Source organism: Corapipo altera, unplaced genomic scaffold (genome assembly GCF_003945725.1).
Source record: "Corapipo altera isolate COAL_440 unplaced genomic scaffold, ASM394572v1 61045, whole genome shotgun sequence".
NCBI lineage: Eukaryota > Metazoa > Chordata > Aves > Passeriformes > Pipridae > Corapipo > Corapipo altera.
The window spans coordinates 1181401-1198461 of record NW_020884975.1 but is presented as its reverse complement, the minus strand read 5'-3'; the positions used below and the strand labels follow the sequence as shown (position 1 = coordinate 1198461).

Here is a 17061-nt window from a genome sequence, read left to right as displayed (position 1 = left end):
TAGGGTTTGCAGGGCTTCTGATAACACCAACCCCAGGGTGTTATTCCTTCTCTTGGGAGATCAAGTAAAAAGGACTTAGTGCTAACATTTGTGCTAACATTACTTGGAATGGTGAGGGCCTAGTCCAGCTTGGACCTGGGGTATGCCTCCCTTGGACAAATACCCTTACTGAACTTGAGATGTGGCAGCATGTTGGTGCCCTGGTCATGGCCAGAGACCTCAGGTGTCATGCAAGCACAGAGCAGAAGTGGCCCCTTTGCCAAGACCCACTTGCCTTCTCACAGCCATCCTGTAACTGGCGACACAGGCATGTGACTTTGTAATCAGCAACGGTGGAAAATTTTCCATTGCTTGCAGTTGGCATCAAGGTCTGGCCTGGAGCAGCCAGTCTGCATGGTCACCCAGTGGCCAGGGTCCCTGTCCCTCAGGCCACCGCCCCTGGAGGGGGACAAGAGGAGTGGAAGGGAGCTGGCCGACATGTCCCTGTGACTGGGTGGCCAGGGGCTTGCTTTCACTGCAGGTACTTTCTTTGTTGCCTCAGGGTGACAGCTGAGGTCACTGTGGTGCTGCCAGGACAGCACCCTGGGGCTCCCCAGGGCTGGCAGGTGCAGTGCCGGCTGCACCTTCCCCTGTGGACGATGATGCACGGCAGCTACACCGAGGTGAAAGGACACAGCTTTTTATGAAGCAGAGCCAGCCCGGAGGAATTCGCTGCTTGTGGACAGCTGTTGTCCTGGGCCTGGCTTGTGTCCTCCAGCACTTCCCACCCGGCCCTTCCTCGGGGAGGGGAATGGGAACTGCCTACCCTCCGGACTCCCTGTGCCGGGCGAGTGGGTGCCACCTCGGGCTCGCGGGGCTGAATAGCCGCGGTGGAGCCCAGCAGCATCCTGCTGCCTCTGCAGGGATCCTCTTGGGCAGCGGAGAGTTTTCCCCACCCCCAGCTCTGCCGCTGCCTCTTTGTTTTCTGGCAGAAGCCTCTGTGCCTTTTCATTGCCGTTGAGGCGCCGAGCAGGAGCCTACATGTGCCGTGTGCGCGTCTCGCCGGGAATGTGATGCGGGCTGGGAAGCCTGCCGGGCCAGGCATCTCCCCTGCAGGGCTGCGGAGGCCAGACGGCAGCTTCGGGGTCTCCTTCCCATGGACTGTTCCTCCGGTCGAGCAAGGCTCCGAGGCCGCTAGTCTTCTCCACAAAACCCTGTTTCGCGTTGGCAGCGCTTCTGCACCTTGCCACAAGTAGAGTAAGTTGGATGGGAAAGGGCCGGTCCTCAGCTGGGCTCCGCTGGGCACTCGTGCTCTCCGCTGTGGTCCTCCCTCGCTCCCGCTGGGAAGGCACCTGAGATTAGAGCAGCGCCAGGAGCTCTGGAGCTGGATACAGCGGTGGCTGAGGATTGCTTGTGCTGCGCCTCTCTCCGTGTATTTGATCTCTCGACTTCCAGCAGGGACTGAATTCCTGTGCTGGATTCTGGGCTCGGCTCTTGTGAAAGGATCCAATTATTTCAGAGCTTTGAGCATCTCCATTTGCTGCCCATATTTGCGGCGCCCGGGTCTGTGCTGGCTGGAATTCCAAGTGATTAACGTGGCTGTGACATCCCTCCTAGGGGTGTTATCTTTGCTCGCTGTCCCCCATCGCCCCCCTCTTCCTCCTCCGGCAGCGAGCGAGCGAGACAGGCAGGCAGAGACAAAGGTCTGTCCTCAACCTGGGCTGTCCTCCCTGTAAGCGGCTGCTGCATGGGATTCCCCTGCCCTGCCTGCTGCAGGTTTCCTGGGCTCCCGGTCGAACGCTGGAGCTGGGCAGCCGTGGGGCTGTATTGCTGAGGTTTGAGCCTGCTGGGCTGGGTGGGCAAGGGGTGCTGCCGGCTTTGGAGAGCTGCCCGATTGTCCTGCCGGATTTTAAGCTGCTTTTCATTCTTTGACTGTGCTTTCCTGGGAAGAGGGGCAGCCGTGCATGGAGGGGAGGCTGGCGGGGAGAGGTTGGACGTGGGGGGAAAGCTATACACAGGTGGCCGTCGCATAATGGGATCTGCCTGCAGACCCTGTGAGCCCCCCTTCCCAGTTGCGGGCTATTGTCAGCATCGCTGGCTGCATGCGAGGCACCTGGGCAAGGTGTGCAGAGGCAATCCATGCCACGACGTGGGTCATCAGAGGGAGAAGGGGTAAGTCTCTGGGCTGGGAGCTCTGCTCCGGCTCCCCCACCTCCCAGGAGAGGTTTCATTGTGTTATCCTGACTTAGCCGAGCAGAAGGGCTCAGTCCCTGCGGCACCTGTGTGTGGGGCTGGGGCTGGGGAGGCGTCGCATGTTGCTGGGCAGACCTCAGCTTCTCCGGAGCCTGCTGTAGCCTGGACCCCCAGCAAAGTGCCCTGCAGAGCGGGCTGCTCTGTCCCCAGGGGCTTCTGCACCCCCGTCAGTGCCCTCTCCTACGGGATGGGAGGGAGGAAGGGGCAGCAGCAGCACCTCACGAACGCCGTGCTGTGGGCAGAGGGAGGTGTCGGATCTGCCTCTGTAGAAGCTGTGTCTGGTGGTTTCCAGGAGCTCGCACTCCTAACATAGGCACTGCCTCTTGCCCAATCCTTCCCCTCTGGGCTCGGGCTTCCCCTCCATTACTAGCAAGGGCCAGCACTGAGTGAGGCTCTGCAGCTGCATAAATCTGGCATGGCAGGAGGCCTCCTGAGGACCCCCAAGAGCAGCACTTGCCCTTGCAGTGGGACAAGGATGCTCCCTCCCTCTGCATCCTCTCTCCCTCTCTCCCCTCATCCTTCCCCCTTGTTTCCACCAAGTGTGAGCTCCTTCAACCCCAACCTGAACTGCAGGATAGTCCCAGAGCCATGGCTACTGGTCATCTTTCCCTTCAGGCACTGTTTACTCCTCTAGCATCTCTCTAGCCAGCTTCTCCCCAGGATTGCTACCTCTCATGTGGACAGTGCTGGAGGTGGTCTGTCTCTCTCTTGGTGGTGATATGCCTGATCTGTCACACTGTGCAGAAACCCTTCTCTGGTGGCAGCATTACTGCTAGTGCTGCCATCCCTCAGGGTTGTGACGGAAACTTTCTGCCTGCTGGCACTTTGCAGGCTCTGCTCTAGACTGTGCCAGGGAGCTCCTGTGTTTGTGCTTGCACTGGTTAGATTTCCTTCCTTCTCCCTGGGTTCAGATAGGACCAATGGAGCTGTGATTTATCCTCCAGACAGTCTGTTTCCAGCAGTTTCCGTTGCCTCTTCTCTTGCCTTGTGCTCTGTACATTCTTAGAATGACTATATGCCCTCTTGTAATGACAGCCCTTCTGCTTCCTGGCTGTGTGGTTCCTGCTTCACCCCCAATGAGGCTGCAAATGTCTCCTTACCACTTCCCAGGAGACAAAGCAGGAGAGAAGAAGCCAGTAAAAGCCACTTAGGGGTTGGTTGGGTTTTTTTTCTGGTCTAAATGGTGCAGGGACTCCTTTTGGCTCTGCCAGCCCCTGGGCATGGTGCTCTGCCCCAGCCAGCAGTGCCCAGGCCAAAACCTCTTGTCTGCTAGCCATGTGTCCCCTTGACTGGCTGGCAGTGCTGCTCTGGGAAGCCACATGGATCCCCACTGGGCAAGCATGGCCCCTTCAGGCACAGCTCTAGCTTTCTTCCTTGCGCCAGTGCTAAGCTGCCAGCCCTGCCAAGCTCCCCTTTCCAAGGGCTCTGCAGATCCTGCCCCATGACAGACACCTCCCTGGCTGGCAGAGCTGCCCTGCACCCATCCCACCTCATTTCTGGCTGGCACAGTACAGCTGAAACAGCAACAGTCCTTTTGCAGGCTGCAGGCATGTGGTACAGCTGCTGCATCGCCCAGACAGGGACCCTTCCTCACCCACCATCCTGCACTGTTGCCACCAGGCTGAGACCATGGTCTGTTAATCCTGGGTTCCCCCTGGGTGTGCTAATAGGAATGGAACCAGCAGGTAAGCCAAGTCTCATGACCCTCTCTGTGTCATTCTCTGTCAGGATCTAGTGGCTTGGTGTCCCCAAGGAACAGAGTGTTTCTGTCCCAGTGCCTGGGACACACTCCTTCCCTGCAGGTGCTTTGGCACTGAGTGTTTCTTGGCTGTTGAAGCGTGGTGCCCTTCCCCAGGCAAAGGAATAGAGGAAAGCTGTGCCTGGCATAGCTCCAGATCCAGGTGCTGGGAGATCCTGGCAAAAGCACAGGGCCCCTCCTGTCTTCTGAGCACTGAGGGGGCCTGGGAGCCTGGCAAGAGCAGGGCAGAGAGTGGGAGGAGCTCTGGCTGGGCTTCCTTCAAGAGGCAAAGCCCTTTAAGTCATATTTTAGAATCAGACCACCAGCACAGGCTAAAACACTGGCAAAATCAGCATTACTTGGGCTTGGGAGGGCCAAACCCTTGGCTTGGGCATGTGGAGTCCCATGTGCTGCATCGAGAGGATGGTACCTGTGCTGGACCTGGACCTGGCTCTGTCCCATCCGTGTGGCCAGAAGGGGGGCTCTGGTGATGCCTGGCTCAAGGGGAGGAAAAGGGAGAGATGATCAGGTGCTTTCTCCTTGTTGTCCCTGCTTGGAATGCAGGAGTCCCTGGTCCTGGTGTTGTTGTCTTGCTCTGTGGGGAGGCGGTGGGCTCCCCAGTGGGTGCTGTCAGAGGCTGAGCCCTACCGAGAGCTGGCTGGAAGTACCCTGGGAGGCAGAGCTAAACACAGCTAGGAGAACCTCCCCTGGACACGGTGCCTTGCATCTTGAAGAGGATGCAAAGCAATACTGTGCTCCAGCTGCTCTCCATCCCAGGCTGATGGGCACTCCTCTAGGGGGATGTACAAGAAGATCCCAGGGTGTAATTGAAGACACTTGGGTGGGCTGAGGAATTCTGGCATTTTCCAACACGATACTTCAAGCAACAGTATCTGGGCTGGCAAAACATGGTGCAGCCCCCCTTGTGTTCTAGGTCTCTGCTGGGATGGGTTTGTGGTGTCAGCAGGTCAGCCTCTCCTGATGGATCCATTCTCCTGAAAGGCAGCTGCTGTTGGGGAGCAAATGGCTGTGATTTCAGAGGGGTGTGGGAAGGAGAAAGAAAGGATTTAGGTGAAACTGTTCTGGCAGGGACACACACACTTTCTCCCACTGCACCACGATGATTCTTACTGTTGGTTGCTGATTTGCTTCCCAGTGGTTGACTGTGCCACGCAAGTCATGGTAAAAGTCTCCCCCAGAGATGGAGGAGGGAAACAGCAACCTTCAAGGAAGGCAGAGCACAGCATGTTACCACCTCAGCATCCACCAGCAAATGAGGGCATTTACTTGCTTTCCTACATGCTTTGGTGCAGGCCTCATGTGGGGTGCAGGAGGAGCTGGTCTTTACAAAAAGCTTCTGTTGAGGTTTTGGACCCGAGGTTTATTATGCTGCAATATTGATTTGCCCAGCTGCAAGTGCTCCCTGGGTGCTGGTGTATTTTATCTCAGCAAGTCCTGTTCTGGCTGGTTGCTGGCACTGCCCTTCCCCACCACTGCTGGCAGTGGCTTTTGGGCTGTCCGAGTCTGAGGGACTGGCCCTGGCAGCCTGTAATTACAAATCTTATTGAAAACGTAATGAAAGAACAGCCTGTTTCCTGGGGCAGGCGAGGTCAGGCAGTGAGCACAGTGAGTGACCTGCTGAAGCTGCCTTCCCACCTGCAAGATGGTGGGATGCAGAACTTGCCAGACCAGGGTGCCAGAAGGGGTTTGCACTTGAATGTTGGTGCCTCTGAACATCCATTTGAGGTTTTTCTTCATTTGCCTGGCTATGCTGTTTCCAGCTTTCAGAGCAGTGCTTGCTGCTGACATGGGATGCCCAGATGGTGACTTCCCTCTGGATGGCTGCTGCAGTGAGCCTCCATTTGAGGGATGCATGTGGAGGGAAGTGGGGAGGGCAGGCACCTTTTCCTCCTTCATCTGGAGGCTCCTGGGCTGGAAAAGCCCATGAGCTGCCCTTCCAGAGAGGTGCTGAGGGTGGAGGTGTCCAAGGGCTCCTGCCCACATGAGCTGCTGCCTGAGCTGACTCTCCTCTATGCCCTCTTTCAGGCATCAAAGCTGCAGTGCTGGTGGATTATGACTGCAGGGGAGCTGTGTTGCATCTGCAAATCTCAGCTGTGCATCAAGGGCACATCTGAGCAGGTGAGTGCTGTGCACATGAAAGGGCTGTTGTCTTTGTGCTGGGGAAAGCTGGTGGGGGGTCATCATGGCTCAGGGCTGTCAGGCTCCTTGTTTCTGCCTTTCCTGACTGTCATCTCTTATTGGAAGAAAACAATTCCAAGCTCTTCTCCTTATCTGTAGGGCCAGAAATGTCCTGTGCTGTGGGTGGAAGGGGGAGGAGGTGAACATGAGATCAGGAGCTAGCTGGAGGCCCAGAGGTTGCTGCAGTGTCTTGTAAAACAAGGCATGAAATGGTCGCCAGAAAGAAAGAGGAATCTGTTCATAAGCAACAGAGTTTCATACAGGAAGGCATGCAAAAGGGATGTAAAATACAATCCAGGTATGAGAGTTCACAGCTTAGCTTAAAGTACTTGTGGTTTAAATGTCATTCAGGGTGATAGCACTGCCTGAGATGGTTGAGATGTATGTGGCCTTTGGTTTGGGTGGTTGGGAAAGGCTGAGACTAAAAGCTGCCTTCCCTTGCTGTGTGACCCCACAGAGTGGCAGTACCCTCCTGCCCTACTCCTGGAAAGCATCTGAACCACTGCAGCCCTGCATCTTCCACTTTCCATCCCCCCAGAGCCCCTGTGGACACTGAAGAGCTGGAGAGGACATTGCAGAGGCTCGGAGGCACACCGTGATGGTGGGAGCCATTCCACGGCAGCCACGGCGCTTCTGGGGGGTGCCTGACTGGCAGGTGATTTCAGCTGGTTGTGCCAACGACCGCCTGCTGCGGGACAGGGAAGTTAATCCGGAGATAAGCAGGGTTCTGCTGCAGAGGGGTGAGTGCGGGGGGCAGCCAGGGCAGGCTGCACTGGTGTGGGCTACACAGAGGGGCTGAGGTTGCCAGGGACATCTGGAGGGTGTCTGATCCAACCCTGCTGCTCAAGCAGGGCCACCTAGACCCATTGCCCAAGGTTGTATCCAGATGACTTCTGAATATCTCCAAGGATGAAGACTCCACTACCTCTCTAGGCAACTGTTTACAGTGCTCAGTCACCCTCAAAGTAACAAAAAAAATTGTGTTTCCTGATGTTCAGAGGGAACCTCTTATATATATTTATATAGATAAGATCCCCCTGAGCTTTCTCTTCTCCAAGCTGAACAGTCCCAGCTCTCCCAGCTTTCCTCACAGGACAGATGCTCCAGTCCCTTAAATTTTTTTTCTTGGTGTCCCTTTGCTGCACTCTCAGGTGACTTCACCAGTGCTGAGCAGAGACAAAGGATCAGTTCCCTTGACCTGCTGGCAATGCTGTGCCTAGTGCAGCCCTGGACACTGGTTTTTCCTTGCTGCAAGGGCACGTTGCTGGCTCATGGTCAGCCTGGGGCCCACCAAGACCCCCAGGGCCTTTTCTGCTGAGCTGCTTTCCATCCAGTCAGTCCCCAGCGTATCTTGATGCATTCCTTTTATCACTCCTTTTAAATAAAGTTCCTGGGCTCAACCACCCTGGCCTGCCACTTTCCCATCCCCATTGTGGCAGGGTCAAAATAATACCACATGAAGCCTTGCTCTCCAGATAGCCTTGATTCACCTGCAGAACCAATTTCCCTATTGCTCACTTGCCCCTAAGCCCTTGCGCCACAAGATCAGGCAGAGCTGCCAGGCATGGGCAGTTTGTCTTCAGTCTGCTGGTGACTTTTCCTGCATCTCCTCAGCTCTTGCAGCCATTTTAGTATTTATCATGCCAGAACTGAAAAAATCCTGGACAGGATTCTCACAGCTCTCAAGCTGGGCTGAACCAAAAGCGAGGTACCATGCAGCATGGAGGAGGTCAGGCCCTTGGGGCTGGCAGGAGTGGGTGGATGGTGACCCTGGTACCACCCAGCTGCTGATTTAGGTGGTGAAGGCACCTGGTCCAAGGTGGCAGAGGTAACGGGGATGCTAGGCCAGGTTCCTGTCCCTCCTGTGGGGCTGGCAGTGTAGGGCACCAGGTTGTCTTGGCCAGCACTGGGAGATCTTGTTGCTGTTGCCCAAAGGGGGGATTACAGGCCTGAGTCCCTCTGGGACTGGTCTGACCTGCCTGACTCCTGTGCTCCAGAGCAGCACAAGCACGTCAAGTCCCTGGCAGAGGGCAGGCCTCTTCCTCCCTACTTGTCCAGACTTGTCCCCAGTAGTCTCCTGCCTGGCTGGAGACTTCTCTCCTTGCCCAGGCTGGGAAGGAAGTGTTGAACCTGCAGGTGGGTGATGCCTCAGGGTTCCCCAGAAAGCAAAACCAGCCTAATTCCTCTTCCTGTCCCTGGAGCAGGAGGTTCAAGTGGGGCTGTGTGAGGAGCTGCCCATATCCCGGTAAGTTTCTTGCAGCCAGAAGTCTGGATGAGGGTGTAGATCCCAGGCTGATCTCCATCCTCCTACCCTTCTTTTTTCAGATGCTGTGCTGCAGACCACTCCATAGTGGAGGGCTCAAACAGAGATCCTGAGCAAGGGGGGTCCAGCTTCCACCCCCTGCCCTTGCACTCTGACCTGTGGCACTTTACAGTCCCACTCCTGCTGCTGCATGGGCTGTTCTGACTCCGGCTCCGCTCGGAGTCCAGGCAAGTGAGGCTCCATGCGGCACATCCACACAGAGACGTCCCTGCCCCCGGAGCGCAGCACAGACCCCAGCCTGTCCCGGCCCAGTGGAGAGACGCCCTTGGAGCCCTCCTCGCAGCGCTGCACCCACCGCAGCATCCTCATGGGCTACAACGAGACAGAGATCAAGCGCCAGAAGGTTTACCAGGTCTCCATCTTCTCCCACCTCTCCAGCTCCTCTGAGAGCACGGAGCAGCGGGCAGGCAGCCAGCCGGCTGTCAAAAGGGGATACCCTGAGCAGCGAACTCTGGAGGGGGGGCGAGATCCCAAACGAACTCACTGGGGTGACAGGGGGGTGGAGAGCAAGCGCGATGGGGGCCCTGGGCAGCCTTCCCTGGACGATGATGATTCCTTTGAGGATGGTCTGCTGGTGGAGGAGTTATCCCTGTGCGGCTCTGCCCAGCACTTCTCCCACAGCGGGCTGCATGTGGTGGAGCACCGCTGTGAGGGCAGCCCCAGCCACAGCCCCAAAGCCAGCAGAGAGGACAAGTCACAGTATGTCTCCTCATCCTCCTCCTCCTCCTCCTCCTCCTGGCCCCAGCACATTGCTTGCAGTACTTTGCACATGAGAGACAGTTGCTCTGTCTCATCGGGGGATCATCCCACAGACTATGGAGAAAATGGGGAGCCAGCAAGTGGCCACAATGTACTTCACCTTGAATTGCACAGTATTGCACAAACAACCCAGTTGGACTCTGATGGGAAGAGAGAGAAGCCAGGCAGCATCCCAGCTCACAGCAGCAGGGCTGGTGGAGAAGATGAAGGGTCAGTGGTGGGCAATGGGTGCAAGAAGCCCCCAGCTCCGCAGACAGCGCTCAGTCCTGAGCCCAGCAACCTGAGCTCCCAGGAGACAACACCCTGTGGGAGCAGCCACTTCAGCAGCAGCTGCCCAGCCAAAAGGAAGTTGCTGCCTGCTGGTGAGGTTGTGGCTGACTCCTGCTCTGAGGATGAGAGCCTGTCCCCACCGGCAAGGAAGAAGAGGGTCCTGCCATGCCACCCCGTCCCCACAGCGTGCCGCAGCACTGATGCCAAGGGGGCCCCTTTCTGGAATCACCTGCTTCCTGCTGCCAAGGTGAGCATTGCTCATGAGGGGAGGCAGGGAATGGCCTGGGGATACCCAGAGCTCATTGTCCTTGTGGGCAATGTAGTCCACTGTGCCCTGTCCTGTCCTAGTGCTGCAGCACTGGTGTGAGCAAGGCAGGAGCTGACAGCCAGCCCCAGGACACATGGTATGTTTCAACCAGCTCTTGACATCCTGTAGTCACTGGATTCTCTGCTTGCAACCACCTTTCTGTCCTGGAGAGCCTTGCTTGGACAGGAGACAACATCCCCATGGCAGTCAGAGCTGGACACGTGGCATGGGGCCACATGTGGTGTCTGATGGCTTCATGTTAAGCTGGATATACCAGCAAGCTTGGGAAAAGCATCTGGCCTCTGCCTGCCTGATGAGCAGGAAGGCAGATGTGTGGCATGGCTTGAACTCCTGGCCATGATATCCATTAGAGCAAGGATTTGGTAGCAGGGAGTGGGACTGGACATGCTCTGACCAAGGGGCCCAGTGTTGTGTGCACAGATGTCACTGGCTTTTCTGCAGCTTTTGGCATGTCCTCAGGGTGTCACAAGCTCTCAGGAATGGGGCAGACCCCCAATGTTTGCAACTACCCTGGCAGCTCAGGAGCTGCCTGCGATTCTTCCCTTCTTATCCTGCCCTCCTGACCAGCTCCCTGCCCTCTCCCTGTCCTGCCAGCTGAAGCTGCAGCAGGCTCACGCCATACCTGGCATGCTCTTCTCTTTACCCGTGGCATCCCATGGTTCAGGGATCCGCAGGAACTGATGGCAGAGGCACCCTGGCTTCTTGCTGCTTGGAGCTGGGACACACCATCCAAGGTGCACAGCTGCATTCCTGCATGCCTTTTTCATGACTGTCCCCCAGCCCAGCTGCCCCCAGCACTGTCCTTGCAGAGTGAAGCCCTCCAGCAGCTTCCCTGGGTTTTCCCACCCGGTCATGCCAGCCAGCTCCATCATCCCTTTGTGTTGTGCTGCCCTTTGTGTGGCTTCCAGAAGGGAAAACCCCTGAAAAGGGGACGTCTTTAAAAGGAGGCTGCAGTGTGGCTCTGGCTTTAACCCCCCCACCTGTAGCTGTAGGATTCTGGCTGTGGGCAGGGGTGGGCATCAAGCCCCTTTGCCCAGTGACACTGCTGAGGACTTTGCATGAATCACCAGGGGACTGAACTTCTCCCAGGCTGGTCGGGGAGTTTCCTTGTACGTGTCACTGGTCCCTGGGAGGTTCAAGGGGGTGTTGGTTCATGGCTATGGCTGGGGCTGTCACTGGGGCTGGTCCTGAGACGTGCTTTGCAAGGTGGGAATTGTGTGCTGCACCCTCAGTTGGCTACCAACACCCTCATCCCCAGCTGAATCACTCTGGGATTTGGGCAGCCCCACATCCCCACCAGACACCCCAGTCCTCATGCTGCCCTGCTGGCTACCCCTGCAGAGGCTTATGATGGCTCTTCATGGACAGGAGCCAGTTCCATCTGCTGGGGCCCTCGTGGGGCTGTGGAGCAGGGCAAGGGGTGCATGGTCTCTGATCGCTGCCCTAACACAGTTCTCCATTTCGTGTCCCCTCCAGACTTCTGCAGATTGCACTGCAGTCGGGAGGAGGCTGAAGAGCGGGCTACGCCTCAAATCGTGAGTGTCCTGGCAGCCCTGTGGGATGGATGTGGGGGCTCAGGGTGCCTGGCCACCCCTGCACCCTGCAGCCCCACGGGAGATTCAGGTTGGGTTGAGTCCTCTTCCCTGCCCTGCCCTGCCCTGCCACAGGCATCTCTCCTCCACAAGACCCCAGCCTGTGGGGCAGTGGGGGGGTTTCTTCAGCACCTGGGGAGAAGTAAAGTGGGTTCAACCCCCAGCAAAGAAAGGGATGGGAGATCTGGAGAGGGATCCACATTCCCAGGGACATGGACAGCCTAGGGCTGCATGCTCTCCAATCCAACACCAGTCTTCTCTCCTCTCTCCAAGGCGACATCTCCGGAGCAGCCTCCGGAGGGGCACCAGATCTCCCACAGCACCCTGGGCCGCCACCACTGTCAGCCATGCTCTGCTGGGCAACTTTGAGGTAACAGAGCCCACCTGACAGGGGGAGGTGGGTCCTGGGGACTCCTGGCTGGACTGGCGATGGGTGTGAGAGGCTGAACTTGATGGGAACCTGGCTGAGGGGCTGGGCTGACGGAAGCCTGGATTTGAGGCTGGGCTGATTGTCCCCAAAGGGCATGCAGTGGCCATCACGCAGCCACCAGCAGGATGGCTCAGCCAGATCCTTGGGGAAGGCAAAAAAACTAGATCCTGCTGAGGTGGCTGCTATGAGGCAGAGCGAAGGCACTCTTGCTGCTTCACTGTGTTAGATGGCTGGTTTTATCCCAGTTCAGGGTGGGTCTCTGTCAGAGCCAGGGCCCCTCATGGGTGGTCTTTGGACATGTGAGGGCAAGTCAGATAGGTGTGTGCAGTGGAGGTGGGGGTGATCTCACCTGGAGCTTTGAGGCGGGGGGAAAGACTGGTGTTTGAAGCTCCCTAAAGCTTCCCTCCCCTCTCAGGAGTCCATCCTGAAAGGGCGCTTTGCCCCGTCGGGAAGGATCGAGGGTTTCACGGCCGAGATTGGTGCCAGCGGCTCCTACTGCCCCCAGCACGTCACCCTGCCTGTTGACGTCACCTACTTCGACATCTCTGAACACAGCGTGCCCTCGCCTTTCCTGGTGCGTGGATGAGGGAGGGCTGGCACTGTGGGGGAGGGTGAGTGGGACTGTACCCTGGCACCCGGGGCACCCTGGGCACCCCTGTGGAGAGGTGGAGAGTGTGGCTCAAGCAACCACCTACCCGTGCAGGTGACTGGCTGTGCCAGGAGCAGTCTTGAACCCAAAAAGCAAAGAGGGAAATAAAGAGGGCACATGCACAGGCAGGTCGCTGCCCCGATGCCTCGTGGTTGTGGCTTCACTATCACCTCCTCTCTGTTGCTGCTTGTTCATTCCCTGGTTTGGAGAGGAGCTGAGCTGAGTGTCTTCATGCTGACTTGTGCCAGGTGTTTTCAGCAAAGGGGGGGGGGGTCTCAGCCCCGTGGTGGGTCCCAGCTGGGCTCTCCCTGGGCTTTCTCCCTCTCTCACATGCTGTTTCTTTTGCTCCAGGGAGTGATTGACTTGGAGGCCTTGGGAAAGAAGGGTTACAGTGTCCCCAAAGCTGGAACCATCCAAGTGGTGAGTCATTCTCTGGCCTCTAGTAGCACCTTGGGGACAGGGCTGGGTGGGCTCTGGTTGTCCCCCATTGGGCTGGGTATGCACCATTATGTTGTTAGGCAAGGCAGAAGCCAAAAAGCTTGAACGGAGGGGGTACACGGCCACCAACACAGCACAGCAGAGTGGAGCATGAGGTCCTGGGGGTAGAAGGTGGTGGGAGATGCAGGGAAGGAAAAGACTGGTGAGGAGGGACGGGGTTTTGGCAAAAGAGTGTGTACATGCAGTGGGGATGGGATGGCATGGGATGTATGGAGGTGAGTGGAGAGGACTGACCTGTGACTCCCAGGCTAAACCCTCTGGGGCTGGTGTGGAGCTTTCTGGATCCTTGGGTTGGCTGCTTCTGCTCCCAGATGCCCCATGCCTTCCATACAGATCCATTTGTGTGCCCTTCTCAGTCTCACTCCCTACCCCTCTGCCCCCAGACCTTATTTAACCCCAACAAGACTGTGGTGAAGATGTTCTTGGTGACATACGACTTCCAGGACATGCCAGCCAACCACATGACCTTCCTACGCCATCGCATCTTCCTGGTGCCCGTGGGAGAGGAGGAGGGGGCCACCGTGGCCTCCAGCGACCCACTGGGCACCAGCCCACCCCGCAGGGTCCTCTGCTACCTGATGCATCTGAGGTAAAGCACCTGCCCCAGGGTCACCCCTGGGCTCCTCTCCAATGTGTCCCAAGCCTGCTGGACAGGAGGAAGGGTGGCAGCCTGACCCTGTCACCCTGGGGAGGAGCAGGGATGACCTACTCCTCCGGGATGGTTGCAGCTGCCACCCTGCCCAAGTGCAGCTGTCTCTGTCCCTCCTGAAGGCAACCAGAGCGTGGCCACCTTGACCAGGGGCCAGAATAGTCAAGGGGGTTGTGATGCGCACTGAGGCTGCCCTACCCTTGCCTGGGAGCCTGAGGTCCCTCAGCCCTGCTCTTGTCTCTGTGCAGGTTTCACAGCTCCAAGTCGGGGAAGATCTACCTTCACGACGACATCCGGCTGCTTTTCTCCCGCAAGTCGATTGAGGTGGATTCGGGGATCCCCTACGAACTGAAATCCTTCACAGAGATGCCCAGGAACCCCTGCTACTCGCCCCGGGCCTGACTTTCCTCACCCCCCCAGGGCTGCTGGGGAGCCTCCAGCCCAGCACTCTGGGGAGAGATGAGTAACAGGCCAGCAAGCAAACACTGCTTTGAAACATCGCCCATCCTCCTGACCAGCACAGACACCACGCCCTGCAGCAGGGCTGGGATTACCCAGGGGGCTTCATCCAGAGGGGCAGGGGCTGGCACTGCAGGGACATGCCCAAGCCTTCTGCTGGTGCTGCTCCCAGCTTGGAGACTTGTCTGTGGCTGAGGTGGGTGGGAAGTGAAGAGTTGGGCCCGGGCTCTAGGTAAGACTACCCACATTGGCCCTGGGGGTGGGAGCAGAAAGTGTGGAAGGGTTTGTATTTATTAGTATTTATTGTTGCTGGGAGCGCAGAAGAGGCTCGTGCATAGGACCTGAGGTGCTGTGCTTGTTCTTCCCCCTGACCCTACCAGCACAGGGCTGCCCCTTTTGGGGCAGGTCTGTGGGGACTGGAAGGGTCACTGGGGAAGGCAGAGTGGCCCACCTCTTAGCCTGGGTGCAGCTCCCAGGCCAGGGCTGTGTTAAAAGACTGGGAGAGGCTTGGCCTTGCTGGGCACCAGCTCTGCGGGGCCAGCCCCACTCCAAGCAATCCTGACTCCTTTAGGGCAAGGCAGACCCCATGGGGTCAGTGGCAGTCAGGGCCATTGCCCTGGTTCCTAAGGCTCAGAGACACGGCTGTCACGTGGATGGGGACCTGGGGCTCTTTGCAGAAGCATTGGGGATAGCCCTCTCTGGGCAAGAGCCTCCAGAGCACGTACGCCACGGATCTGAGAAGATTGCCAAAAACTAGGAGCCTTGCACCATTTGCAGGTGTGGGGTGAATCCCAACCAGGAGGCAGCTTTGGGCAGGGGTGTGCCGGCAGCACCATCAGGGGCTGGAGGATGGGCAGGAGCTCAGTCCCTGAGGAGAGAGGAAGCAACAGGGACATCAAACTCTGGGCCCTCAGGAGGGGGTCTGGGGGTGACCTCAGAGCAGCACTGGGAGTGCTCCCCCGTAGGAGCACTCTGGGGAGCTGCAGGCCAAGCCCAGGGAGGTGAGGGGGGCAGGGGTGAGAGGGTGAAACAAGCTGGAACATACCTCGTCTGTATCACCCCTCTTCCTGAGGTCTCTGCAAGGCTCCCAAGCCCCAGACACGTCCCCCCACCGGCTACCTCGGGCCCCCCTGGATTCCCGTTGCTTCCCACGGATCCCGGGTGGGGGCGTGGGGATGGGCCGGGACAGGGGGAGGCCTGGGAGGAGGTCCTGCTCTCCCCTGCCCGAGGGCAGCCGAGGGGACTCCGGCCCTGCTGGGCTGGGAGGAGGGTGGGGGCCTGAACCCCCTCACACACGCAGCGGGGGCTGAACCTCCCTCCCCTGGGGGCTGAACCTCCCTCCCCTGGGGGCTGCTCGCCCCACACCCGGGGCCCTGAACCCACCAAACACCCGGGGCCCTGAACCCACCAAACACCCGGGGCCTGAACCCTCCACACCAAGGGACTGAGCCCCCTAAACACCAGGGGACTGAACCCCCAAACACCGGGGGCCGCTTCCCCCCCGCCCTGGGCACCGGGGGACCGCCATGACACCGGGGTCTCTCTCGCCCTCAGGATATCGGGGCTGCCCCTTTCGCCGCGGGGTCGCGAAGGCCGTGCCGGTACTTTTTCGTGTTCGTTTCTATTTTAATAAACGCCCGTTTGGAGCCCGAGAACAAGCCCGGTGCTGCCGTTGCTGAGGGAGTGGTTCGGGGGGGCCGGGGGGGGGGAAGGCGGAACTGCGGGCGGGCGGAACGGGAGAGCGCGGGCGGCGGGGCCGGTCCGGGCAGCGCACCCGGAAGCGGCGCGGCGCGGGGGCCTGGCGGGGGTGCGGGAGCGGCGGCGGCGCCGAGCGGGGCGGGAGGAGCCGAGCGGGAGATGCTGTCGCGGGCGGGGCTGCGGGCCCGGGCCGGCCTCGGGCTGCTGCAGGTGCGGGGAGTGGCGGGAGAAGGGGGGGATCACGGAGGTGCCCACGTGGGGAGTGCCCGGGTGCTGGAGGGGCCGAGGGCGGGGGGACGTGTGGGGAGGTCTGGGTTGGGGGCGCTGGGCTGAAGAGTCAGGGGGGTGTTGAGGGCCTGAGGAGTTGAGGGGGGGGGGGGTGGGCGGGGATAGGGGTGCGAGGGCAAGGGGGGTGCACGGGTTAGACGGGTGTGGGGAGGTAAAGAGGCGGGGGGTCAGTGGGGGGTGTTGGGAGTCCCGTGAAGTGCTGGGGGCGTGGGGGTCTGTGGGGGTAGCTGGGCAGGGATGAGGGAAGGGGAGGGTTCAGGGGGGTCGCAGAGGACAGGAGATATTGAGGGAGGCTCAGTGGGGTGCTGTTGGGGGCTCGGGGAAGTGCTGGGGGAGTGGGGGCATCTGCAGAGGAACTGGGCAGGGATGGGGGTGAGGGGCGAGGGGTGCAGAGGAGGGTTAGGGGAGTATTGGGGGTCGGGTGGTGCTGGAGAACTGGACAGGGATATAGGGATATAGGGTAAGGAGGTGAGGGGAGTGGTGCAGAGGGCAAATGGGTGTAGGGGGACTGAGAAGCTGGGGTGTCAATGGGTGGTGTTAGGGGTTTGGGGGAGAGCTGGACAGGGGAGGGGGTGTGGGGAAGGGGCTGCAGAGGACAAGTGGGTACAGGAGGACAGAGGGGAGTGGGTCAGTGGGGGGTGTTGGGGGTCTGGGGAGTGCTTGGGAGGGGTGGGGGTGTGGGGGGGGGGGAGGGGGGAGCTGGGCAGGGATGGAGGTGTGGGGTTTCAGGGGAGTGCAAAGGATAAACAGGTATGGGAGGTTGGGAGAGTCAGTGGGGGATCTGGGGGACTGGGAAAGTTCTGGAGGGGGGAACTGGGCAGGGATGGGGGTACAGAGCGTGTGTGGTGTTTAGTGGGTGTGACTGGGCATGGGGAGTGGTGAGGGAGGGCTGAGATGTTGTGGGAGAAATGGACGTGTGGGGCTGTGGAGGTCTGGGAGCCAGTTTAGG

General features: G+C 59.0%; 2 protein-coding genes across 6 annotated transcripts in view; both read left to right on the top strand.

Annotated features, from left to right (window-relative positions):
- The window catches only part of FAM214B (family with sequence similarity 214 member B), a 38444-nt gene extending 22666 nt beyond the window's left edge, over nucleotides 1–15778 (top strand). For 2 of the 5 annotated variants that reach the window (XM_027665410.1, XM_027665411.1), the window contains exons 3-11: nucleotides 6017–6109; nucleotides 6708–6909; nucleotides 8495–9768; nucleotides 11326–11384; nucleotides 11715–11811; nucleotides 12287–12445; nucleotides 12872–12940; nucleotides 13402–13607; nucleotides 13916–15778. In XM_027665410.1, coding sequence (XP_027521211.1) covers nucleotides 8674–9768; nucleotides 11326–11384; nucleotides 11715–11811; nucleotides 12287–12445; nucleotides 12872–12940; nucleotides 13402–13607; nucleotides 13916–14069 — 1839 coding nt within the window. In that variant the 5' untranslated portion in view covers nucleotides 6017–6109; nucleotides 6708–6909; nucleotides 8495–8673 and the 3' untranslated portion in view covers nucleotides 14070–15778. Of the gene's footprint in view, nucleotides 1–987; nucleotides 1237–2028; nucleotides 2152–3761; nucleotides 3918–6016; nucleotides 6110–6707; nucleotides 6910–8494; nucleotides 9769–11325; nucleotides 11385–11714; nucleotides 11812–12286; nucleotides 12446–12871; nucleotides 12941–13401; nucleotides 13608–13915 lie in introns of those variants that run through there. The other 3 variants (XM_027665413.1, XM_027665412.1, XM_027665414.1) reach the window with 3 other exon arrangements.
- A 175-nt stretch (nucleotides 15779–15953) lies between these two features.
- The window catches only part of STOML2 (stomatin like 2), a 7110-nt gene continuing 6002 nt past the window's right edge, over nucleotides 15954–17061 (top strand). The window contains exon 1 of the mRNA XM_027665373.1: nucleotides 15954–16034. Within this exon, the coding sequence (XP_027521174.1) occupies nucleotides 15984–16034 (51 nt within the window). The 5' untranslated portion in view covers nucleotides 15954–15983. The remainder of the gene's footprint in view (nucleotides 16035–17061) is intronic.